This window comes from Chionomys nivalis, chromosome 9 (assembly GCF_950005125.1).
Source record: "Chionomys nivalis chromosome 9, mChiNiv1.1, whole genome shotgun sequence".
Classification (NCBI taxonomy): domain Eukaryota; kingdom Metazoa; phylum Chordata; class Mammalia; order Rodentia; family Cricetidae; genus Chionomys; species Chionomys nivalis.
Genome location: NC_080094.1, coordinates 1,884,140 through 1,909,255, shown reverse-complemented (window position 1 = coordinate 1,909,255; position 25,116 = coordinate 1,884,140). Strand labels below are relative to the sequence as shown.

Genomic DNA, 25,116 nt, shown 5'->3' with positions numbered 1-25,116 from the left:
GTCCGCGGCGTCCGGCGTCAGGGGGACGTGCGGCGCGACGGGGCGGGGCGGGCGGAACCACCGAAGCCCAGCACAGGGGGCGGCGCGGCGGCGGCGGGCTGGACGCAGAGCGCGGGCCGGGCACCGGGGGACTCCGTGCGGGGTCCTGTCCCGGAAGGCCGTGGTTTAAGGCGCGGGGACGCGGGAGGCCCGGGCGCGCATTGGCGGCAGGCAGGCGGGCGAGCCCACGGCACGGCACACCCCCCCGCGCCCCCGCCCCCGCTCTGCGGAGAATGGGCACCTCGGGCCGTGGGGCGCAGCCGGAGAATAAACCCCAATGATCACGGACTGAGTCCGCGCCGCCACCATGTCCGTGGCCTTCGCGTCGGCGCGGCCGAGAGGCAAAGGGGAGGTTACACAACAGACCATCCAGAAGGTGGGCAGGGCCGCGGGGGTGCGGAGTGAAAGGGTGGGCACGGGGCGCGAACAAAGCCGAGGCACAGCCCGGGTACCGGAGCCCTGACGGCGGCCCCGCGCGCCCCCACGAGAGCCTGCGCCAACTTTGCCGGAGGCGCTGGCAGCGGAGGCCCGGCGGCCGCAGGGAGTGGAGACCCCCGGAGCGCGTCGCGCGGTGTCTTTAGAGAGCGCCCCTGGCAGCGGACGCAGCAGTGCGGGACGCCGGGGCCCGCAGCTCCTCCAGCCGGGGCGGGGGCTCGTCGCGCTCCGCTGACAGCCTTGGTGGCGACGGTCGCGCGCCTTTGCGCGCAGCTTGGCGAGTGGAGAAGGGGGCGCGGGCAGCCTGGGGGCGCGCCGCTGCGGCGAGCTGGCCGCTGTCGTGAGGTGCTGCGGTGCCCGGCACAAAGGGATGCATCCAGAGTGTGCGTGTCATCCCCACGGCCCGCAGCAGTGTCCCGAGCTCGCTGCACGCGGTGGACCTGCGGCCAGCGCAGCCCCGCCCCCGCTCGGGTCACTGAGCAACCGCGAGCCCAGCCGCCTGCGCGCAGACTTCTGACAACCGAGGTTCGTCCTACAGCCTTGGGCACATCCTTTAGTTCGGGCTACTGTTTTTACAGAGAAGGCGATTGCACGGGTTTGGGGACTTCTTTTAACAAAAGCTTTTAAGTTTTGCCTTGGGCATTTCAGCTTTTTACTGGTTGTCTTTCGGTTCTGAAGCTGTTCCTAAGCTCTGGCTTTTCTCAATTCGGGTTCCTTCTACAGAAGAATTCTGAATTCTCTTGAGCCAGGTTTTTAGTCCCTCATGACCCTAGGGTCTTGGGATTTCCTGAGCTTGTCACCTGTTTCCCAGAGCCCCATTGCTGGCCTGCTCCTTTGGAATATAATGATTATCGAAATTGGCAGGTCCTTGAGCAGGTTTTCAAGTGTGGGTTTTTCATTGACTGTGAAAACGGTGGGGTGCCAAGGCGTTCCAGGTACTGAGCCCAGTTTTGTAGATTTTTATCGCATTTAAAGTAGCAACGTGACTGGGGAGGCTAAGTGGGAACTTATGAACTCCTTCTGTGGTAGCTCCAGGAGCTGCCGTCCCCTGTGGCCATGGGTTGGGAGCCCTGGTTGATGGCCACTACATTGGAAGACCCGGCAGTATCCCGGCACTCTGGCTGTTGGAGCTTGAGAGAGACCGTTCTCAAAGCCACCGTCGGCTTCAGCATTTACCCATGATTTTGTAGTCACACCTGCTCATCGAAGCTCTTCGGGTTCTCTAGGCTAAAGTGTGTTGGAGCACCACCGCAAACATCAGATTGCAGAGAGGGGAAATTTACTGACCTTAGTCCAGGCAGAAACAGCCTGTACAGCTTTGGAAGCGGATCTTCACTTTATCCCGTCTAGGTGCTTGACCTGGTAGGGCCAACCATCCCTTTGCTGCCTCTCTGCGTCCTTTACTGAGGACGTAGGAAGGCTTAAGGAGAATGCGTCATATGTACTTCACATGGGTACTTCGACCTTGCTTGATGATGTACCACTGATCACCTTCTGAAGCTAAGACTGGAAGATGAAGCGTTTAGGACAGCCTAAGTTACATGACAAGTTCAAGGGTAGCCCAAGCTAGCTAGCAAGACTCTGTATCAAAGCCAAGAGCGAGGGATATAGCTTAGTGGGAGAACTCTTGTCTGGCGTTCACAAATGCCTGAACTCCATGCACAATCAGTGTGTGCTAGCCTGTCCACGCTGAGATCCCTGGGGAGAGCCAGGGTTTCCTGAGAGGCCGGTGGAAGCTAGGGAAGTAACAGCTTGTTCTCGGAGTGACAGGACTCCCTCAACCTTCAAGGTCCCACACAAATGTATCCTCCTAATCTTCTCTTGACAGTCACAAGGCCACTGTAGTACTCTGAGGTATTGTTTGTGGCATGTGAGTTAGAACGTGACTGAGGTATTCCTTGCTGGGCCCTTGCTTAGGACTTGGATGCAGCTAGTACGTCCTGCAGAATTTACACACAGTTCTGCCTAAGTGGATGTACTAGTGGCCTGCATTTCCCTAGATAACAGTCTGTAATTCACTTGTCAAGGTGTGAAGGAGTGGCTGACCACCTGCCTTCCTACAGTCCTGAGGGAGACGGCTGCCCCTTTCCTCCTCAGCTTCTGGTGGCTGCCAAAGCCTTTGGTGTCCTTGTCTGCAGCGAGGTCTCTGTTTTCCTTTTCCTGCACCTCCTTGTCTGTTATTCTCCCTCTTATGAGAATAATGGTAACATTAATTTGGTCCACTTAAGATGGCCCACCTTCCAAGTATAGATGTTTCGTGAGGTCAGGAAATTTGAACAAGCCAAGAGTAATCCTAGATGTGCAGAGAATGGGCACCCAGAGTGGAGGCCTGGAGGGCTGGCCTGACCTGGAGCAGGTGACCTTGTGGTGACAGAGCATTGGCACCTGAGAGATGTAGTCAGAAGTGTGCTTTGCCGAGGACAGCCTGGACAGGTATGCCTGGGATCCTGACATGAAGCTGCAGCTGGCTCCTGCCTTCACAGATGCCAGTGGCCCAACCTTCTTCTCCACTAAAGGCCATCGTATACCTGTGACCGGCATTGTGCAGCTGATGCAATTAGCCTGGTACAGGACAGTGATTCCCATGGCTGCATGCCTATTAGAGGGACAGCTGAACGCCCCCTGCTGTTTCACAGAGCAGTTGCACAATAAAAGTTACATATCTGTTGCTGATTGTATTGGCATTGTTGTTGTTATTTGCACAGGTTCACGTGTCACCGTGTACTTGTAGTGGTCAGAGGACAACTTCATGCAATCAGTTCCTCCTTCTTTTTACATGGGTTCCAGAGACTGAACACTCAGGTGTCTAGGCTTGTACAGCCAGTAATCCAGCTAGGAGGGTAACTTGGCCACTCGGAAAGTTAGAGCTGTCCCCACAGTGTTGAATGGCTTGTGGAAGTGTGTCTGCCATTGCTGTGGCGGAATGATGGCTCGTGGGTAGCTGTTCTTGAGCGAGAGTCTTCCTTAGGGAGCACAGAGTCTCTCTTCCCATCCCTGGAATGGGGAGAGAATGATACCCCTCATTACTCCGTCTGGCATCCACCTTGGGGTGGGAGCAGTCCTTTGGTTTCTTTGCCTCCTGTCAGACAAGGGGCCACCCTGCGTGGTTCTCAGCTCGAGCCCTGTGTTTCCGAGGATGGGGAGAAGCAGGGATGGTTCTTTGGGAAGCCTGGCTGGGAGCACTCCTGCTGGACATTCCAGGGGAGGCATCTATGCCCCAAGGCTGTTTGCCTTTCCATCTGTTCCCCAGTAAAGGGGAGAGGCTCTTAGAGCAGGATTCAGTGTCCCCCACCTCCTTACACCCCCTCCTTTGTCAGCCTGGGAAGCGAATACCTGTACTGTTTGGTACAAGACTCTCTACCCTAGGCATGTGTTGCTGGATTTTCTTTTGTTCTAGCCCCTCGTTGGAGCACCAAAATGTTGACTGCTTTTACGCTTTCACTTTTTGTGGGGGCCCGCCACACAGTTCCCAACACATACGAAGAATGAGTGTCCAGCCTTAGCTTGGCTTGTTTCTAGCCAGGAAAGTCCCCAAGCTGCAGGTGATGAACACATTGTATCCAGCAGGTACAGTAAGCGCCAGGTATGACCACTAGCAGACGGCATGGAACCGATGATGTCTTGAAGCCTACGAGCCGAGTGTGTGGTGTGTGAAGGAGGAATTGAAGGCCTGAAGGTGTGGGCAGTGAAGGAGAGGGATTATGGGATGTTGTGTAGAGCAGGCTGTGGATATGACCCATTCGGCTACGTCTCAGATTGTGCCCGGTTTTAGGCATGTGTATTTAGGATCCTCTGGGCTGCGGCTGCAGGGGAGCAAAGCAGGGCTGCTCGGGCTTCTTAGGCTCGAATTCTCTTTCGTCAGTTCTAGTTCGTGTGTGCTTTCTGGGCCTCAGTTAGTGAAGACAGCGTTGAGGTAAAGGCGCTTGAGCAGTGGAGAACGGGTCAGATCACTTCAGTGTCCTTTGGCAAGAGCTCTGTCGGAAACGGTACAAAACTGTTGCCGAATATTACTTTAACTATGAAAAAAATGTAGCCGGGCAGTGGTGGCACACACCTTTAATCCCAGCACTCGGGAGGCAGAGGCAGGCGGATCTCTGAGTTCGAGGCCAACCTGGGCTACAACAGCTAGTTCCAGGACAGCTAGAACTGTTACACAGGAAAACCCTGCCTTCGAAAAACAAAGAAAGAAAAGATGTGTTCCATTTGTTTATGTTGTATTTATTTAATTATGTAAAGATATGTTGCTGTTTTACCTTGCCTGCGGAAGGCACTTGATTGATCTGCTACAAAGCTGAACAACCAATAGCTAGGCAGTGGAGGGATAGCTAGGCGGGGCTGGTAGGGAGAAGAGGATGAGGCCAGGGAGGCAAGCGCCAGCCTGACAGACGTGGAGTAAGACGTACAAATGAAGGAAATCTAAAAAGCCCTGAGGCAAAATGTGGATGAAAAGAAACGGGCTAAAATAAGTTATAAACCTAGGAAGAGATGCGCCTAAACTAAGACTGAGCATTCATAATTAATAAGAAGTTTCCGTGTCTTTATTTGGAAGCTGGTTGGTAGCCCTAAAGAAATCCTGCTACAAAACTGGGCAGTGCAGACTCTTGTAAAGAGGCGGTTTCTGGCACCCAGTTCAAGTTCATCTGAGCGTGTTGGGTTTTAACGTCATCTGCCATCTGTGTATCTTTCTTCTGCACGGAGATTCTCATGGAGTCAGGACGACTTGGTCGGGCTGAGCTGTGCTAACTAAATTTTCTAAGCATCCAAAGATGTACGAGACCGGAACTGACATGTATGTTGTCTCAGGAAGGTGGAAATAGTCTATCTGCGGTCACGAGCGTTATCGTGGGTGTAGTCATTGCAAAGTGGACCTAAGTATTAAACGTGGTTGTGAGACTGCAAGGCTGTGCCTTCTGCGTGTCCTGCCTGCGCGTGCTTTGAAAGGCTCACACAGCTAATTCACATCGTCCACAGTGGGGTGAGTGTTCCGAGGTGGCTCGTTGGCTTCTCCCTAGCTGTAGGTCTGCAGCAAGGTTAGTCATCAGCCTTCTAGAAATATCCTCAGATCGTGGATCCCTATCTCCTTGCCTGATAGGAAGCAACTTAAGAGGTTAAAGAGTTATTTCTGCTCACACTTGGAGGGTTCAGCCATGGTGGCAGGAACTCCAGGCAGCTGCTCATAGCACTTCCATAGCCTGGAGCAGAGGGTGCTGTGTGACACGTCTGCTCGCCCCAGCCGTCCTGCAGTGCCCGTCTGAGTTTTATTGGGGTTACTTGTGGACGTAGAAATGACCCAAAGACAGCTCCATTACCAGAAGCCTCCCCAGCACTCTCGACAGCGCGCAGGAGCGAACCCCGGAGCGAGCACACTGCACGGGCTGCAGGCAGGCCAACAGATTGCCGCGAGCCTTTCCAGGTGGCTCCGTTGGTCTGAGCCTCTCTACAGGGGTAGGCTCATCTGAGAGTCTTCTCGGCTGTCCTTCCTGCTTTTATACTCTTGGGTGGCAGAGGCCTGGAAATTCTGGTCAGTTTTAGGGACTTCCCGAAAGGTATTTGCTTTACTTTCTGTCCTAAGGGATTTCCCTGAAGAATGGAATGTTTCACCTCCCTGTTCACGTCCTGTGTCTTTTTTGGTTTTTCAAGACAGGGTTTCTCTGGAGCTACGGAGCCTGTCCTGGAACTAGCCTTGTAGACCAGGCTGGCCTCGAACTCACAGAGATCCGCCTGTCTCTGCCTCCCGAGTGCTGGGATTAAAGGCGTGCGCCACCACCGCCCGGCTCACGTCCTGTGTCTTAAGAGGATGGAAGGTTTTCATCTCAGCGGAAGCAGGGAGATGAGGTGACCATTTGTGTTCAGATTTTTATTCAGGGCCTCAGGCCATGGAACGGTGCCTCTCGTAGTGGGTGGGTCTTCTCACCTCAGTCTGGAGGTTGTGAGCTTCCTGATGGGGTGCTAGGAGCTTAGGTCTCTGCAAGACCGGTGGACCCTCTTAACCTCTGCACCGTCTCTCCGACCCCATTGGTTTGTTTTGAGTTTTGAAAGGTCTCACTGTGTAGCCGAGAACTCACTAGGCCAGCTTAGCCTTCAACTACGTTTGTTTATTGATTTATTCAGTGTGTCTGTGCATGGGTGCCATGGCAGAGGAATGAAGGCTGAGAACAACCTGTGGGAGTCAGGTTGTGAGTTTATCCTGAGTCATCTCCCCAGCCCCTGGGTTAATTTTATTGTTTGTTTGTGTTATATTTAGGTTTGGGTTTTTGAGATATGCCTGTCTCTGCCTCCTGAGTGCTGGGATTAAAGATGTGAGCTAATACCACCCGGCTTTTTTTTTTTTTAAGATGTATTTACTTATGGGGATACTGTGGTTGGTATGTAAAAATGAATAAAAAATGTAAAATTAATAAAAAAAGATTTGTTTATATGTGAGTGCTCTGTCTGCATTTATACCTGCATGCCAGAAAAGGGCTTCAGATATCGTTACAGAAGGTTGTGAGCTGCCCTTTGACTGCTGGGAATTGAACTCAGGACCTCTGGAAGACCAGCCAGTGCTCTTAACCACTGAACCATCTCTCCAGCCCGTTTTATTTTGTTTTTTTTGAGACAGGGTTTCTATTTGTAGCCTTAGCTGTCCTGGAACTTGCTCCATAGACCAGGCTGGCCTCAAACTCCCAGAGATCCACCTGTCTCTGTCTCCTGAGTGCTGGGATTAAAGGCGTGCGCCACCACAACAGGCTTCCTGTGTTAATTTTAATAGCCTTGTTGTCTTGCATTTATATAGTGACTTGATTTTATTGTTGTGATTTGAATATAGTTTTTTTGTTTTTTGGTTTGTTTTTTTCCCCTTTGTAATCTTGGTTGCTCTAAGTTCTGGCCATTGACTGGACCAGACTGAAGTTCTGCAACATTAGGCAAATGCTCTACCCCTGACCCGCATCCCGGCCTTTGGTGTTAGTGTTTGCCCTTCACATGACAGGCTTCCTCCGTAGGCTGATGCTGGCCATCGTGGGTTAGCCCTGCTGAGACTGGGGACAGGATCAGAGGCTCCGCAGTCCTCCCTGTGGGGTGCTCTCTGCCTTCCCCCTTTCCATAGAGACACTTCAGGAGTCCCTTGCTCCCATCCCTGCTGTCTTGAGCCTCTTGGGACTTCCCCAGGGTGGCTCTCCATACAGTTGGCTGAGACCCAGTGTCTTGGGGCGGTTCAGTTCTTTCTGTCTGTTTGCTTTTCTCCCTAGAATCACACCCGTCAGCTCATGTCCCATTCTTACTGTCCTGGGATTTTATACTGTGCTTGTCTCCTGCAAGCAGATCCGTGAGGGTCTGGAGCTCTCTGCATGCGCCTGTCTTTCCTGGGAATGTTTGGTTTTGGTTTTGGTTTTGGATTTTCAAGATAGGTTTCTCTGTGTAATAGCCCTGGCTGTCCTAGAAGTCCCTCTGTAGACCAGGCTGGCTTTGAGTTCACGGAGATCCACCTGCCTCTGCCTTCTGAGTGCTGGGATTAAAGACACGCACCACCATGCCCCACTTCCTATGAATGTTTTTAAACTAAGTGAACCAGCATCCCATTTGCTATTTTAAGAAGGCATGAGGTGGGGATTTAGCTCAGCAATTAAGAGCATGCACTGAGCCGGATGGTAGTGGCTGTGCCTTTAACCCCAGCTCTTGGGAGACAAAAACAGGCGGATCTCTGTGAGTTTGAAGCCAGCCTGTTCTAGAGAGCGAGTTTCACCCTGTCTCGGAAAAACAAAAAAGAGCACGCACTGCCCTTGCAGAGGTTCCAAGCTCAGTTCCTAGCACTTCATTGGGAAGCTCACAGCCACCTGTAACTCATAGGGGATCTGACCTTTCTCTTCTGGCTTCTGTGGGTACCTGCATATGTGTCTGCACATACAGCACACAAGCAAACACGTATGCACATAATTAAAATTTTAGAACATGGTAACAATTCAGTATTACCTCGTGCCTATAAAATGCTAGGTACTTTGTAATGTAGCACTGTCTGCCTTGTGGCTGTACCATGAGGTGCTGCCCCTGACCTCTCTGTCTGCCTTGTGGCTGACATCCTAGGCATGCTGGGGGGGGGGGGGTTATTTTGTGTCGTTGGAGAGAGCCCTTTCTTGAAGAAGAGCATGCTGGGAGCCTTGTATATGGGGGCATTCATCAGAGGTTTGTTCTTTAGGTAACCTGGAGAAAGTCCAACCCTGAGTTTTAGATCAGGTTTACCTGACCAGCAGCAGCTTCTTGCAGCAGCGCCCCCTGGTGGCCATTGAGTCCAGGATCTGTGTCACAGAGAGGTGTTTTAACCTATGAAGGAGCAGGGCAGGAGAGACCACCCCTGAGGTTGTACGGGCTGAGGGGTGGAAGTGGGCAGCTAGCCTCAAGCAAGAAGTAGTTCAGGGACCCAAGCTACAAAGTAGAGGGCGGGGCAATGGGCAGCGTAAAGGAACAGGCCAAGTGTGTGTCTTGGTGAAGGAAGGACCTGCCTGTTGTGAGCTGTTGAGCTAAGGCACAGGAGGTAGCAGGTGTGCCAGGCTTTTTCCCTCGGGGAGACTGGTCACGCCAGGTAGAAAGGGACTCAACACTACCTTCCAGTTGTCCTGTGCCCACTGACTTGCCACACTTCCTCTGTCCCCTGCCACCTCTCCCTCTGCCTTTCTCAGTGATTTAAAGTACTGCCCCAAGTGACTGTTAAATAGTAGAAGGCTCTTGTATACCGTACCTGCCCATGCTAGGCACGTTCCCTTCACCCCCGGGCATTTTCATGCCCGGTGTCCCTGTCGTCCCCCTCAGTGCTGCCAATCACCGGTGCCAGCCCCTGCCAGCCCATGTGCACCAGCCCTGGGGTCTGTGGCGGTCTGACCCTCACATTATGGGGTTTGGGAAGAGTGCTGGATTCTCCTACAGACACGTCAGTGCCTCCAGGACACCTTGGGAGCTCAGCCCAATGCCTTCCAACATGGCCACCTGTCAGGTGTGGCCTGGGGGTCTGCGTGTCTGACCAGTTAGTTCCCTGCGGTGCTAAGTGCTGAGGGTGGACCATGCCTGGTGGAGTGAGGACCAGCTTCCTACTGCTGGGAACCGACACTGGCCTAGGAACAGTTCTGGGAGCCCGTGTCCCATCCCCGACCTGTTCACGGTTGACCGCTCACCTATCACCCCATGAGATTGTTTTCAAATCTGGACCCTTTATTATGTGTGAGAGAGTCTGGATACAGTGCTGATCTCCGCAGAGTGCAGCCTGGGTCTTCTGTCCCGCTTCTTTTCGTGTTGTGCTCAGGGCTGGAAGAGTTCCAAAGGAATGAGGTTGTCGATTAGTAGCCCCGTGATTCCCTCCGTGTGTAGCCTGGTCATACGTATCTGCAGTGCCTCCTGCTGGCCGTGATGTCTCATTGCCTTCCCTCACTGACCTAGACTGAATGTAGCCTTCAGAGATGTAAGCTGCCTCTACCCTCTTGTGAAGTCTTGATTTGAGGGTCTGTGGCACTCTCTAGGTAGGGGCCTGGGACCTGGAGTGAGTGTCCCCAGCACTCTCCCCAAGGATCCTGGTGTCCAGATGTGAACCAGCTGCTGTGTGACTGGCATGTGCCCTGCTTCCCTCCCCTCCAGATGCTGGATGAGAATCACCATCTGATCCAGTGCATCCTGGACTACCAGAGCAAGGGCAAGACGGCCGAGTGCACACAGTAAGTAGTAACCATGCTGGCCCAGGACCCAGCCCTCCCCTGGGCTTTTCCACACTGCCTTCTCCATGTGACGCTGCCTCCTCTGTGCACTGGGAAAGCTTCCTTGGGTGCAGAACAGAGTGAGGTTAGATTTGGCTCTGGGAATGCAGGTGAGGTGGGAACCCTCACCATTTAGGGCTTGGGATTTCCACAGACTCCATCGATGGGCCAGGAGTAGACCCAACCAGGAGACCACTTGTGCCTCTGTGTGGGCAAAGTACCTTAGACGTCTCTCTCGCCTTCACGAGGTATCAAGTGTGCGAGGCCCTGGTGCTCACCTGGTGCAGCTTGTCTGAGACGACCTGAGACCTTGCCTGGTGTGACGTGTGGGTGAGGGTCCTCAGTCCCTGGCCCCTTCCTGTTTCGGCTGCTGTGGAGTTAGCCTGGTGTCTGACTCTAGCAGGGCTCTGTTCCCTGGTCTCCATCTATCATGCTTAGGCCTCTCCTCCTTTTCCGTTGACCTACGGCCTCTTTTCACTTGGCACACATCTCGGGGTCTCCCGAGGTTCACTCACGGAACGGGAACCTGCTTGGAACTTGACTGGACCTGTTCCCTGCCTTCCCCACCCTAGACTGTGGAGAGCTGCAACGTTCCGTTTCCAGAGTGTCCTGGGGGCCAGTGTGAGGTCAAGGCTGACTTGGGTAGACCGTGCTTCTATCTTGTCCTGTTTTACCTGTCTGCATCTCCCGTAGGTACCAGCAGATCCTGCACCGGAACCTGGTCTACCTGGCCACCATAGCAGACTCCAACCAGAATATGCAGTCACTGCTTCCCGCGGTAGGTGCTGCAGCCAGTTTTTGAGTATGTCACCTTAGTAGGCAGGTGACCAGCAGCAACCCAGTGCTATTAGGCAGCAGAAAGGAGGGATTCTGGGGAAAACCCCATCACGTGGGTGAGGTTATAATGGCCAGACAGGTAGAATTGGGACTTTGACTGCTTAGCGTAGGGAAGTGACCCCAGAACCAACTGAAGGAATGTCAGCTGTGTCATGACCGACAGGAGGGGGCTCTGTGCCTTTGCTGCAAACCCTTCTGTTTATTTTCTGTTTTTGTGGTGCTGAGGCTTGAATGCAGGGCCTCATTTATCGTATCAGGGCTCCAGATGGTGTGAGCACTTCCAGTGTCTGTGGGAGCAGTACCTGGACTTTAAAAAAACAAAAGCCAAACAAATCTTTCTCAGCGAGATTGATGCATGCCTTTAAATCCTAGCACTTGGGAGGCTGAGGTAGTAGGATCGCCGTCAGTTTGAAACCAGACTGGGCCGTATATCAAATACCAACCAGGGGGACTGGAGAGATAGATGGCTGGGGCTGGAGAGATGGCTCAGCGGTTAAGAGCATTGCCTGCTCTTCCAAAGGTCCTGAGTTCAATTCCCAGCAACCACATGGTGGCTCACAACCATCTGTAATGAGGTCTGGTGCCCTCTTCTGGACTTCAGACATACACGCAGAAAGAATATTGTATACATAATAAATAAATAATTATTTAAAAAAAAAAAAAACAAAAAAAAACCCCAAATACCAACCAGGCTAGCTAGAGCTACACTATATGAACCCTGTCTTAAAAATAAAAGGCAGTTGAAAGGGAAAAAAATCTCCTGTGCAGTCACATTCCAGATGTTAGTATAAATATTTTATTGTCTGTTTAATTTTCTGTAACTGCATTTTCCCCAAATTAAATTTTTACTGTGAAGTTGGATCGTGTGCCTGTGACCAAGTGAGGCCAAGGGAAGGAGCCACCCCAGGATGACCAGGGCTGATTACAAGGTGCAGGGTAGACACGTTACCAGGAATGGTTCAACCCCTGCTACCACTGCCCCCTTGGAAAGCGGAGGCATTGTGAATGGTGCTACCCCTCAGTCAGCTGTGATGTCGATTGGGCACTTTTGTGCAGATAGCAGCTGGTCCTGCCGGACACACCCCTTCTCGTCTTCAGTGCTGGGGGATTGAACCTAGAGCTGTGTGCATGTGATGTCCTCAGTTGTCCTTTTATTTCTTAGAAATAAATGCTAGTGTATTATGATCTAACTATTTTGCCCTGCCTGAGCTTGAACTCACTCTGTACTCAAGCCTTGAACTTCTCATTCTCCTGCCTCCACCTCTCAGCTGAGATTATAGGGCTTCTCAACACCAGGCCTGAGTAAGGGCTCCCTTTCTTGGCTAGGTACAAATAGCACGTGCATGCAAACCTTTGGAGCCACTGTTTGATCTAGGCGACGATCCGTCTCCCTTACACCTTATGTTTAACTGAGCACCTTATGTAGAGGGGATAGAGGATGAGAGGGGAGGGGACACAGGAAATAAAAGTGCAGGAAGCCAGCTCATGCAGGTCATTGATGAGATGGGACATTGAGACACTTGGCCAACTGATTTATGTTCTGAATTGTTTTAAGAGGAGGCCGCTTGTTTGTCTGCCCAGAACCAAAATAACCACACAGAAACTATATTAACTAAAACACTGCTTGGCCCATTAGCTCTAGCTTCTTATTGGCTAACTCTTTTATTAATTTAACCCATTTCTATTAATCTGTATATCGCCACGTGGCAGTGGCTTACTGGCAAAGATTTGGCATGCCTGACTTTGGTGGCTCCATGGCGTCTCCCTCTCTGCCTTCCTTCTCCCAGCATTCAGTTCTGTCTTCCTTGCCTACCTAAGTTCTGCCCTATCAACAGGCCAAGGCAGTTTCTTTATTCATTAATGGTAGTCACAGCACACAGGGGACTCCCACATCACTGAATGTCATGTTTGGTCTCTGTCTTAGCCCCGTACCCCTGCTGGCAAGTAGCTGTGCAATTCCTATGTCTCTGGAGTGGCTCTTGGTGCTCACTCTGAGTTAACTGTCCTAACCTTTGTGTCCTCTACAGCCACCTACACAGAACATGAACCTGGGCCCCGGAGCACTGAGCCAGAGCGGTTCCAGCCAGGGCCTGCATCCCCAGGGCAGCCTCAGTGATGCCATCAGCACAGGCCTGCCCCCTGCTTCCCTCATGCAGGGCCAGATCGGTAATGGTGAGCAGGTTTGCTGCAGCGTTGTCACCAAGGTAGCCAGCCATAGGCGACTGACCGGCTGCAGGGTCAGCCCACACCCAGCAGAGCTGGGTAACTGTGCTGTCCTAGCCTGTGATTGCCCACCTCTCTCCCACTGTCCTGGCCATGGGTACTCTGCTAAGCCTGCGTGTATGTGCAGAAGGCATGAAGCTACTTCACGTGCCCAGTTCCACTTGACTCTGTCCACTTAGTGTACAGACGTGTGCTTCTGCACGGGTCCCCTAGAATGAAGAGGTGGTGGTGCTGCTATTGCTGCAGCATAAGAACTAATGACAACTGGGGGATCTCAGCAACCATGACACAATGCTATGTGTCTGTGCGTAAATCACTCCCTTGGTGTTACTGGTGTTATTGACCAGGGATTAACCTTCCTGCTCAAAACCGTCTGAAGGGAACTTGGATGTCTTTACCTTAAAGTGGATCCCTGGCCTCCAGTGCCTGACATGCTGTCTCCTACCCTTCCTGGCAGGTCCAAACCATGTGTCCATGCAGCAGACGGCGCAGAGCACACTGCCCACAACCTCCATGAGCATGTCAGGCAGTGGCCATGGGACTGGGCCTGGCTACAGCCACTCGGGACCCACCTCACAGAGTGTCCCCATGCAAGGCCAAGGTGCTATCAGCAACTATGTGTCTCGGACCAACATCAACATGCAGTCGAACCCAGGTACTGGTCCACACCCCTGGTCAGCTCCTAAACCTTGGCAAACTCAGGCAGCTTGTCTGTGTGACCCTAAGGGGCAGCCCTCCTGGTGGGTGCTGTGGATCTTCCCTAGGCGTTTCCACGAGGCCAGGTTAGTGGATACACAGTGACTTGCCTGGAGTAGTTTTTCAGAGGCCTTAGGAATTCCAAGGAAATTGAATCCCAAGTCCCATTGGCTGTGGGACTTGGATAAACACTGGTCTCGGGTGAGGTATAGGGTTTCCCCACACAGGGAACCCTGGGCAAAGGCCAAAAGTATAAAAAATGAAGGGTCACAAATACTAAGCTGGAGGTCCAGGCCTTTCAGCAGAGCAGGGACCCGGGATTGGGGGCTGTCCTGATGGTGGGTGCTGATGGTGAGATCAGGAAGTACCTGGGAAAGGGCAGGTCCCAATCCAGATGTTCCCTGAGCGTCAGGTAGGTTTCAGAGGAACATTACAAAACAAGATGGAGTGTCTCCTGTGTTCTCTGTGATCATAGCGCTGTAGATTTGTTTTGCAAACACGTTGTTATAATGTTTATTGAAGATCGCTTCACCTTTTTTTGTTTTTGTTTTTTTTGTTTTGTTTTGTTTTTGTTTTTGTTTTTTTTTGTTGTTGTTGTTTTTAGTTTTTTTCAAGACAGGGTTTCTCTGTGGTTTTGGAGCCTGTCCTGGAACTAGCTCTTGTAGACCAGGCTAGTCTCGAACTCAGATCTGCCTGCCTCTGCCTCCCGAGTGCTGGGATTAAAGGCGTGCGCCACCACCGCCCGGCTCTTTTTTTTGTTTGTTTGTTTGTTTTTGTTTTGAGGTAAGGTTTCTCTGTGTAGTCCTGGCTGTCCTGAAACTTGGCTCTGTACACCAGGCTGGCCTCGAACTCACAGAGATCCACCTGCCTCTGCCTCCAAGTGCTGGGACTAAAGACATGCGCCACCGCTGCCTGGCTTATTTTATTCTTTCAGCGTGATACCAGAAGCTTTTCTTTTTTTTTCCCCAGTGCTGAGGACTAAACACAGGGCCTCTTGCATGTAAGGCAAGGATTCTAGTGAGCTCCAGCCCCTCACGCAATTGCCATGGCTGGTCTTGAACTTGGAATCTTCTTTCCTCCATCCCCCGAGTAGCTAGGGAGACAGGTTGCTCACCAGGCCTGACTAACTACAGGCTTTAAAGTAAATGGCTCTTGTCCCATTTCTGTTGGGCAGTGCTGTTCCAGTGAGTTCTGAGCAGTGTGTAGAGAGGCCAGCAAACAGGCGGGTGCAGTCCACAGTGGCTGTATGGCTGCTGCTCAAGAAATGGAAAGAGGACACTGACTGCTTCAAGACAAGCCCTAGGGACAAGGAAGGAAGTACTGTAGTTTCTGTGGTTAGGAGCCGGGGCCCTGAGGACCCTCTTCTTGCCCAGTGACCTTTCCTATGTTAGCCAAACGTTAGTAGTAAGAGCTGACGCCTGACCTCGTGCCAGGGCTTGGGGATGGCTCACAGTGTTAGAGGTCTGACTTGGAAGCAGAGATGCCATCTTACATGGGAAGTGATGAACAAGTAGCATTAGGAGAGAGTCAGGTTTGCAGGGGACACAGCTCCCCCCATACACCCTAGCGCGTGCTCACGCTTACTTTGGGGTCTCTGTCCTGTCACACAGTCTCCATGATGCACCAGCAGGCAGCCACGTCCCATTACAACTCAGCACAGGGCGGGAGCCAGCATTACCAGGGCCAGGCACCCATTGCCATGATGGGCCAGGGTGGCCAAGGGAGCAGCATGATGGGACAGCGGCCCATGGCGCCCTACCGACCCTCCCAGCAAGGTAAGGCTGAGGCCTAATCCAGCCCACGGTAAAGAGCCAGTGGTCTGCCCCACGTGCCATAATGTCTGTCCCTGGCATGAGCAAGGACTCTGGGCCTATAGGTGCAGTGGGGACCCAGGGAGCATCTGCTAGCCCAGGGAGCAGGTGTCTTGGGCTGAAGGGACAGATGGTGGTTGTTCCAGTTCCAGAGTGTTTAGGCAGCTGGGCTAATAGGAGAGGGAGGATTGGTGTTTGAATGGTCCTGGGAGTGTTCCTCCCATGGACAAGGCTGCTTAGCATGGCTGAACCAGGTGTGTGAGCCTGTCTTACCCACTGTGTCCTTGTCCTGAGTGTCTGGTCACATCCCCACAGGCTCTTCCCAGCAGTACCTAGGTCAGGAGGAGTACTACAGCGAACAGTACAGCCACAGCCAGGGAGCTGCAGAGCCCATGAGTCAGCAGTACTACCCAGACGGTAAGGCATGCTCCTGACAGCTTGTTCATCCGCCCTTCAGACCCAGCCTCGTGTCCCCTCAGCTTGAGCACTCTGGGGCGTGGCTGAGGCTGGTCTCCCACAAGAAAACCTTCCATGTAGGACACCATCCATGTCCTTGGGTTTTCTCTGCTTCCTTTTCCTAGAAGGTGTAGGAGTCTGAGCTGGGTAGAGCCACCCGTCACTGGCAGGTGTGTTTAACATGGTAGGTCCCAACGTCCGGCCTCCTGCCCTCACTTCTGCAGGTTGTCCCCTTTAAGTGAATTTGTGGACATGGCATGTAAAGTGATCCTAAGGACTGGGTATGGTAGCCCTTGCCTGTAAACGCCAGCTATTGGATGACGGAAGCAGGAGGATTAAGAATTTGAAGCCAGCCTGGGCTACATCAGGAGACTCTGTCTCAATAAATATCTATCTTAAGTATACATTTTGAGAGATAACGACGGAGGTCTCTGGTTTAAGCCATAGCATGAGGCAGGTGCGTTGGGGAATAAGAGCAGGGTAGGTGGCTGAGACAAGTCTGTAGCTAGCCATGATGCCTGGTCTCAGATGGCGGCTTGTCCCAAAGACCTTTTCATGGTCACAGCATCACTACCCAGGAAGCCCCAGGAGTTGGACAGTTGCAGGAGAGAGCAGCCAGTGCTGTCAAGAAAGCTTGATTCTCTCCACAACGTGGAGCAGCCTCACAGTGAGTCTGCATTTGAGAGAGAAAGAGAGAGACAGACAGACAGAACAAAGGGGCTTAGAGAGATAGGCTCAACCAGTTCAGCCTCATCCCCCTCATCCCCTGACCTGAACTCAGTGCTGCAGGCCTAGGCAGGGAGACATTTCCAGCGACAGTAAGTCACCTGTCTCTTGCAGGCCACGGTGACTACGCCTACCAGCAATCGTCTTACACAGAGCAGAGCTACGACCGCTCGTTTGAGGATTCCACACAGCACTACTATGAGGGGGGTAAGGAGCATGGTGGGACCCATACTGTGCCCCAGTGTGTAAACACACTCCCAGAGCTAGCGGTGCTAACAGTTCACAGTAGAAGGAGCCTGAGGCAGCTGGTCACAATGAAGCTGCGTCTGCAAGTGGAAAAAACCCAAATGCTGGTGCTCAGCTCACTTTTCCTCTTTATCCAGTCTGGGACCCCAGTCCATGACATGGTACCACCCACATTCACTTAAGCTTTTCTTTTCTTTTTTTTTTTTTTTTTTTTTTTCGAGACAGGGTTTCTCTGTGGCTTTGGAGCCTGTCCTGGAACTAGCTCTTGTAGACCAGGCTGGTCTCGAACTCACAGAGATTCACCTGCCTCTGCCTCCCAAGTGCTGGGATTAAAGGCGTGCGCCATCACTGCCCAGCTCACTTAAGCTTTTCAAGAAAGACCTTCAGAGGTACACTCGGGTGTGTCTCCTAGGGTGTTCTGACAATTAAGATCGACCGTGTGGAGCAGAACTTGACAGTTCGGTGTACAGCACGATTGTTAGCCTCTCTCTTAGCAGCCACCTCACCCATTTTGTATTGTCTGGCTTTTCATTTGTGTTTTGTAACATAATAAGACAAAAATGTCCTATGCTATTTGAGCCGTTGTGGAAACATGCTACCTCTGGAGACACGGTGCAAGGGTTCCATAACTGTTCGCTTGTCCTGTGCCCGGAGATGAGACTGTGCCCCCTTCTTCCTTCAGGAAACTCTCAGTACAGTCAGCAGCAGACTGGGTACCAGCAGGGCTCAGCGCAGCAGCAGACGTACTCCCAGCAGCAGTACCCCAACCAACAGAGCTACCCCGGACAGCAGCAGGGTTATGGTAAGAGGACCGCATATACTGTGATGCTGTCGTTTAGGCAGATGCTTAGTAAGCTTATTTTGGCAAAGATGCTGGTTCTGGGTAGGTTGGGGGATTGTGCACAGAGTTCCCATGTAGCTAGTATCCTGCCTCTGTGGTGATATTTTATTTGTGCTATAACAAATAAAGCTTGCCTAAAGATCAGACTGCAGACCGATCCACATTAGAGGCCAGGCGCTGGTGGCACACACTTTTTATCCCAGCACTTAGGAGACAGAGGCAGACAGATCTCTGTGAGTTCAAGGCCACCCAGGACACACAAGATTGATCCAGTCTCAAAGAGAAACAGAACCAGGTGGTGGTGGCTCACACCTTTTATCCCAGCACTGAAGAAATGGAGACGGGAAATGATAAGGTTGGGCGGAGAAAGGAATATAAGCTGGGAGCAGACAGGAGCTCAGGATTCAGTCTGAGGTTTCGTAGAGACAGGATACCCCATTCAGTCTGAGGATTTGGTAGAGGTAAGAACTAGTGGCTGGCTGCTTTGCTTCTCTGATCTTCAGGCAAGCTTTATTTGTTAAAACACAAATAAAATATCACTACATGCCTCCCCCGTATCTAAGATCGTCAGTTACCCAGTACAGTGGTTTCAATTCAGAAGCCAGGATTGGGGCCTGGAGAGCTGGCTAGGCTGTTAAGAACACTTACTTCTCTTGCAGAGGACCTGTATTTGGTTCTCAGCACCCAAACGGTAGCTCCCAGCTGACTGAAACTCCGGTCCCAGGGGGAGATCTGATTCCCCTCTTCTGGTTTCTGCTTGATGCACGAGGTATGCAGGAGAAAGGAAAACAGCATTGAGCAATAGCTTACATACAGGCCATAGCTGTAGCATTGAAAGCCTGCCTAGTGTTCATAGGGGCTGGACCGTGGTTCCGTGGTGGAGCACTGCCATCTGTGATGATCCGCGTTCTGTCCTCAGCATCACACATGCACACACAGGTGATAACTAAGCAGGTGCTGTACTTTATCCTTTCCTGAGCCTGCAACTTAGTTTTCACGGGATCGGACATTTCTTTTCGGCCTCCTAGTTTCCCTTGTTCCTGTTGCCATTTAATACTGTGCTTTGCTGTGTCCACCATAACTGACCCCAGATGGTTCTGGAGAAGCCCCTTACCCACTTCTGCAAGGTGGCAGGCCCAGTGTGCTAGGGACAGACCCTCAGTGCCCCACGTGTGTCTGGGCACAGTCCCAGGTCTTCACAGAACTGTCAGAGATGGCACTCAGCCTGACCACTGAGGGACAGGTGCCTGGTATCTGGGTGTTCACAAACATGACGACTGGTCATGGCTGGCCACTCAACCTCCGCTGTCTCCACAGGCCCTGCCCAGGGAGCCCCCTCACAGTACTCAAGCTACCAGCAAGGACAAGGCCAACAGTATGGAAGCTACAGAGCGTCGCAGACAGGACCTTCCGCCCAGCAGCAACGGCCTTATGGCTATGAGCAGGCAAGCTTTCTGGATGTTTCTGGAAGTGCTGTCTGCCAAGTGTCGAGTGAGGCATGGCAAGGATCTCTCTCATGGTCCCGAGGAATGACAGATGGTACCAGCTGGCTTCCAGGACAGCGGTGGTGCACAGCCACTGTGGGGCTGGAGTTGCTAGGGTGATCTTGATGACACAGATACTTCTTTCCCAGAGGCCAAAAAAAGAATATCTCAAGAATTTGCGGACCAACGAGTGGCATGCTAACTTAGTTATAGGCTGAGTGTCATGACATCACTGGCCCCTAGAGACGCAGCAGGACATCTCAGGACTGTGTCCTCTCTTCAGACCTTTAATGCAGCCTGTGAGACTTTTAGCTGTAGAGCTGGGTGGTGGTGGGCACCTTTAATCCCGGCACTCAAGGAGGCAGAGGCAGCTGGATCTCTGTGAGTTCAAGGCCAGCCTGGTCTACAGAGTGAATTCCAGGACAGCCACAGCTACACAGAGAAACCACGTCTGGGTGGGATACAGAAAACAAGAGTTTTAGCTGTGGGTCTCAAGGTCCCAGTCCAGTCAGTTGGCTGATGGGCCTAGGCAAGTACAGGCAGCAGTTGTGTGTATTTCACGTTTCCTAGTGTCCCTAGCCACTACCCATAGATGCACACCACTCCCCCACTCGATTCCCCAGTTTTGAGGATCAAGAAATGGCTCCATATATCCCTGCAGGAAGAACTAGCTGGCCTGAGGGCACTGGGTTAGACTCACTCTCTACAGAGGTGCCGCCTGCTGTGCCGTCACCTGGCAGATTGTCTCTGTCAGACTCTTCACTGTGGGCTCTGTGGAGAAAGGAAGCTGAGAGAGTCCTCCCCTGGGCACGGGATTCTTCCAAGCTGCAGCTGTGCTGTATTCAAGCTCAGGTCTCTCTTCAGATTATGCATTGACTGACCTTGTTAACCAGCTAAGCTATTTCCTAAGAGTGAAGCTTGTGTTGGCACCAGCCCTGCTGTTCCACCAGTCACTCGAAGGAGCCCAGGGCACAGGGGGACTCCTTTCCTAGAGGATCAGCATGATGTCTGGTAAGGCACATAGCCAGGCCCTACCTCTCAGAGAGCCCAGTGCATCGCTGAGGGCTCATTGCTGTCTTCACAGGCCCTGCCTCTAAATGGAGGCTTCTCTGTCCTGCCCTGTCCCGCAGCCACTTACAATAATCACTCAGAGGCTTAATTACAGGATGTTTGGCCTGCAGTTCAGACTTATTACTAACTAGCTCTTATTTTTAAATTAACCCATTTGTGGGAGCCACCTTTTTGGGGTGAGTTTTGCCAGGCTCCTAACCACGGCGGGTTCTTATGTTCCAGGGTAGGGGCTCCAGGGTAGGGGCGTGAGGATTAGAAACCTTAGGTAGGAGGAACAGAGATAAGAAACAGAGACATAGGAGAGTATCAGGAGGGCCACTCAGTGCCTCTTGCACATTAAGTTCTGAGTGCTGAATTTGCCTGTGCTTTTTTTCCCACACTTTTATAGCCCAATACAAAAGGGAGAAGAAGGCAAAAGACTGCTTTAACATGATACAGTGGACAACCAGAACAGTTACTTGCTCTAATACTTGAGACACCAAGCCATTAATTCTTGAGAAAAGTATTCTATTATTTAGGCAATGAACCACCCCCAGACCAGGTACCCTAAGGCCAAACCTCCTATTTCAAAAGAAGGAGCAAAAGTATACTTAAATTCTCTGACCTTTAATGAGGGTGGAGAGGATACACCTCTATGGGCCATCTTAATGTCCAAAACACCAAGTAACTATACCCTAGGTCAGGGTGTGTAGCTATACTTGTTAACAACTTTGAATAAGCTCAAACTCTCTGCCCTGCAGACCAGGTGGAATAGGCTCACATTTTGGGGCCTCCACACCCATTTTCATTAATCTATGTACTGCCATGTGGCCGTGGCTTTTACCAGGCTGACTTGCATCCCCCTAAACTCTGCCCGTCTTTCTCCCTGTATTCAGTTTGGCTTTCCTGCCTTGCTGTAGGCCAAAGCAGCTTTTATTATCAATCGATGAGAGAAAAATATATTTCCAGCATACAGAAGGGTTGTCCTCCAGCACCTGCCTCTCAGTAAAGCTGATAAAAACAAATCAGGTCAATAAATGATTGTCCCAACTGGGAAATAATAAGGTGGGGAGTAACTGTCAGGCTAAAAACATGATACTTCTGGCAGGGCCACCGTGGTGGTGGCACACGCGTCCAAGGCAGAGGCAGATGGGTCTCTGTGGGTTCAAGGCCAGCCAGGTCTCCAGAGTTCAGGACAGCAGGTGTACAGAGAAACCCTGTCTCAAGAAACAACCCCCCCCCCAAAAAAAAAAAAACAAGCTATGATACCTTTGGATTGGAGAAGGGCTACCTCTCACTTTGTGGATTTGGGCAGGCTATTAGCTTGCTTGCTTCTGAAGTCACTTCCTACCTATGATCCAGGGTCTGGCTATGAGAAGAAACTTCCTGTTGTTTGGGTGTACACCCTGCCACTCAAGACTAAAGAGGTGTAATCTTTGTCTTGTTCTCTTTTAGGGCCAGTATGGAAATTACCAGCAATAAGGGAAGAGTGTTGTCTTTGGACCCTTCGTGGTAGTACGTTCTGGACAAGCCAGTGGCAGTTCTGATGAGTCATGACATGTTGGTTACCCTGCGCCCAGTGCCATGCCTGCATGTGACGCAGGCTGATTTCATGCTGGGTATGATGCTACGCGTGCACGACTGGCTGCGATGGTGTGAAGTATTTGGTGCTGTGTAAAGTATTGTATATCGACACAATGGAGAGGTTGTCCTGTTTTTGCCCCTCACCCCTCCTCAATGTTTTTAGCTAGCTCTGGGGGTCATACTGTCATCACATGTTCTGTGCCCAGTGATGAGACAATATCTAAAAGGTACCATGATCCATGTTACTGTGAACAGACCCGGTGTGCTCCTCACACCATTGTTGCAAAGTGGACTGTAAGTGTTTCTTTACCTGACTGCCCTTAGCTTGGCACACATATACAACCCTGGGTGGCCATCTCTTCCTGTGCCTAGATAGGGCTTGGGAATACCACCTGTGTCTTGGACTAGTTTCGTGTGTCATTGTAACAAAGAAAATATGCTTTGCGTGGAAAGACGATGAGCTATCCTTTCTGGAACTTACCCATTGCCTGTGTCTCTCCACTCCTCGTGATCCTAAAAAGTCTGTGTCTTTAAACAGTGAAGAGGGATCAGTGTCCATGAGGGCAGTGTGAGGGTGACCTGTCCCAGGGAGGACAGTGTTCTGAAGAGCAAGGCTCACTGTCTACCAGCTGTGTGTTTATTTAATAGTCATTTCAAGAGTATGCCCAGTCCTAAACTTAAGGAGAATTGAAAGTACCGATGCTAAATTTTACAAGTTGGCAAGTGTTTGTATTACTTCTTCAGGACCTCCAAGTTCAAGATTGCCAAGCAAGTGTCCTTTGCATTAGGGAAATCTGAAATCCACATCGTATCTTTAACAAGTCTAAATAGCTTTATTAACGTTCTTTTAAATGAAAAGTACACGTTTTATATAGTGAAATTTGAGTGATTTTTCTTTTTCTTTTTTTTCTTTACATCCCTAGGATGTTCAATCTCATTTTAATTCTGTGCAAAACACCTAACACAGACTTTTTGGAAAGTTAATGTCAAAGGAAAATACCACATATAATGTAGCATTGGCATCTCTCAGCCTTTATTTGGATAATAATCATGTTACTATGAAAAGGGGAAAAAACCTTCAAGATAAGTGCTGGTGTATTTCTAAGAAAAACCAAGAAGATACAAATACACAGACACACAGGCGCGCACACACACACAAGCATCCAGGGCCTGATGCATCGGGCCTATCCAGTTTGAAGCTTTTGTTTTATTTGTATTTTTAGCCCAGACTGGCCACAGACTCACTGCTGCACGGCTAAGGCTGACCTTGAGTTTATGATCCTCCTGCCTCCACTTCCCAGTTACTGAGTTTACAGGCATGCACACCTGGTGGTTCAGTTGATAGTTTTTAAAACATAAAACTTACCGGTAGCTCAGTGGGTGAGGATTTGCAAGGCACTTTTGTGGATTTTACTTGAATTAATCTTGACAGCCTTCCTGGGAAGTACAGAGCAAGGACTGTTTTACTTAGAGATGAAGACTGAAGAAACTGGACTGTGTTGGTTGCAGTCCTAGTCTAGAACATTCTCCCTCTCCTGTGGGGCTGACACCAACAAGCGTGGGCAGATGTGTCTTGTAGGCTTAGGGTGTAGGAATCTCTTAACACAGGCAAGGCTGGCTGTGTGACGGTATTAACTCTACAGAAACGAGTTTGATTGCTAAGTGACGCAAGTATTTGGCAACTTCATTTTAGGGAGTCATCTCTTTTGCTCCTTTCTTTTCTGGCAATTTTTATAAAACTCGTCTACAAGCTCAATTGGGGCCTAAAATTTCCTGTTGAAAATGTCGAAACATTTTAAGTAACTGTGAAAATGGTTTTTATTCCTTGCCAATCTGGGAATATGCCTTCTATGTGTGTGTGTGCATGTATGTTTGTGTGTGTGTGTGAGCGTGTGTGTTAAGTGCTGTATTAGTATGTGTGTATGTTAAATGGCTGTATTAGTGTGTGTGTGTGTGTGCAAGTGCTGTGTTAATACTTTTTGAAAGAAAAGGACACTTAAAAAAAATGTATCACCCCAAAACTTCAATCTGAAATGTCTTACATTAAGAATTTCTTGAATGTTGTGTATATATTTTTAAAAGCACTTTGTGAAATAGTTTGTACATTTATTTCCTAATTTATACATGATTTTGGTGTTAATATATTTAATGATTAATAATAATGTTTATTTAATGTTTTGTTCATTTTTATGTAATTTTGTGGGGAACAGTAATGCCAGCAGTTCTTTTTCATTGACTGTATTACAGCTTTTTCTTCTGTAACGTAAATGTTCGGGGAGTCATAGCTGAAATGACTATTCATTCATGCAGGTGTGGTTGACTGTGCAGTTTTTTTTATGACTCCTCCTACCGAAGGCCAGAAAAGGTGAAGTGGGAGATTTGGGAATCGCTGCTCATTCTTCCTCCTGTTTCCCAGAACCCGTCCAACAATTGGTGAACGTGACCAGTGATGATTGAGGTTTTCAGATGTGCTTGGCAGAAGCCCCGCAACGGGGGCTATGGTTGGAGGATGGACGCCTCTCCAGAAGCAGAGCACAGCACAGTGGGAGACTGGCCATGTCTGCAGAGGCCACGGACCGGGGAGAAGTGTCTGCCTTTCCTGTCCGTGCCCGTTTTCAGACGTGGGCTTCAGTAACGAGCGTCCATTCGCAATTGTAAAAAGAGGAAGACTACGTTTCCATTAAAACATTTTTTAGCCACTACTTCATTTCTGTTTATCGAGCAGGTTAAATCCGCCTTGTTATTTGTTAACGCAGTACCCTCTCGTTTTGACCCCTTTTCGTTTGGTTTTGAGACAGACTCAACCGTGCATCCCTGGCTGGCCTCAAACCCAGGGGCTAGAATTAAAGGCGTGCTCCCCACCCTGGCTTTTTTCCTGGGCTGGAATTCACGGCGATCCTTCTGCCTCGGCCTCTTGAGTGGCGGAGCTGCAGACACCATCGGAAGCCGCCCGTCGGCGCCAGCAGAGGCAC

At 50.8% G+C, this 25,116-nt stretch overlaps 1 protein-coding gene across 1 annotated transcript; it reads left to right on the top strand.

The window, feature by feature from the left end:
- Window positions 1-27: 27 nt before the first annotated feature.
- Ss18l1 (SS18L1 subunit of BAF chromatin remodeling complex) lies at window positions 28-25,089 on the top strand. The gene is made up of 11 exons (XM_057780444.1): window positions 28-415; window positions 10,075-10,151; window positions 10,884-10,968; window positions 13,055-13,199; window positions 13,708-13,905; window positions 15,557-15,721; window positions 16,073-16,174; window positions 17,054-17,146; window positions 17,868-17,987; window positions 19,344-19,471; window positions 22,016-25,089. The coding sequence occupies exons 1-11, from the start codon at window positions 347-349 to the stop codon at window positions 22,040-22,042; spliced, it is 1,209 nt and encodes a 402-aa protein (XP_057636427.1). The 5' UTR covers window positions 28-346; the 3' UTR covers window positions 22,043-25,089.
- The last annotated feature ends 27 nt before the right edge of the window (window positions 25,090-25,116 follow it).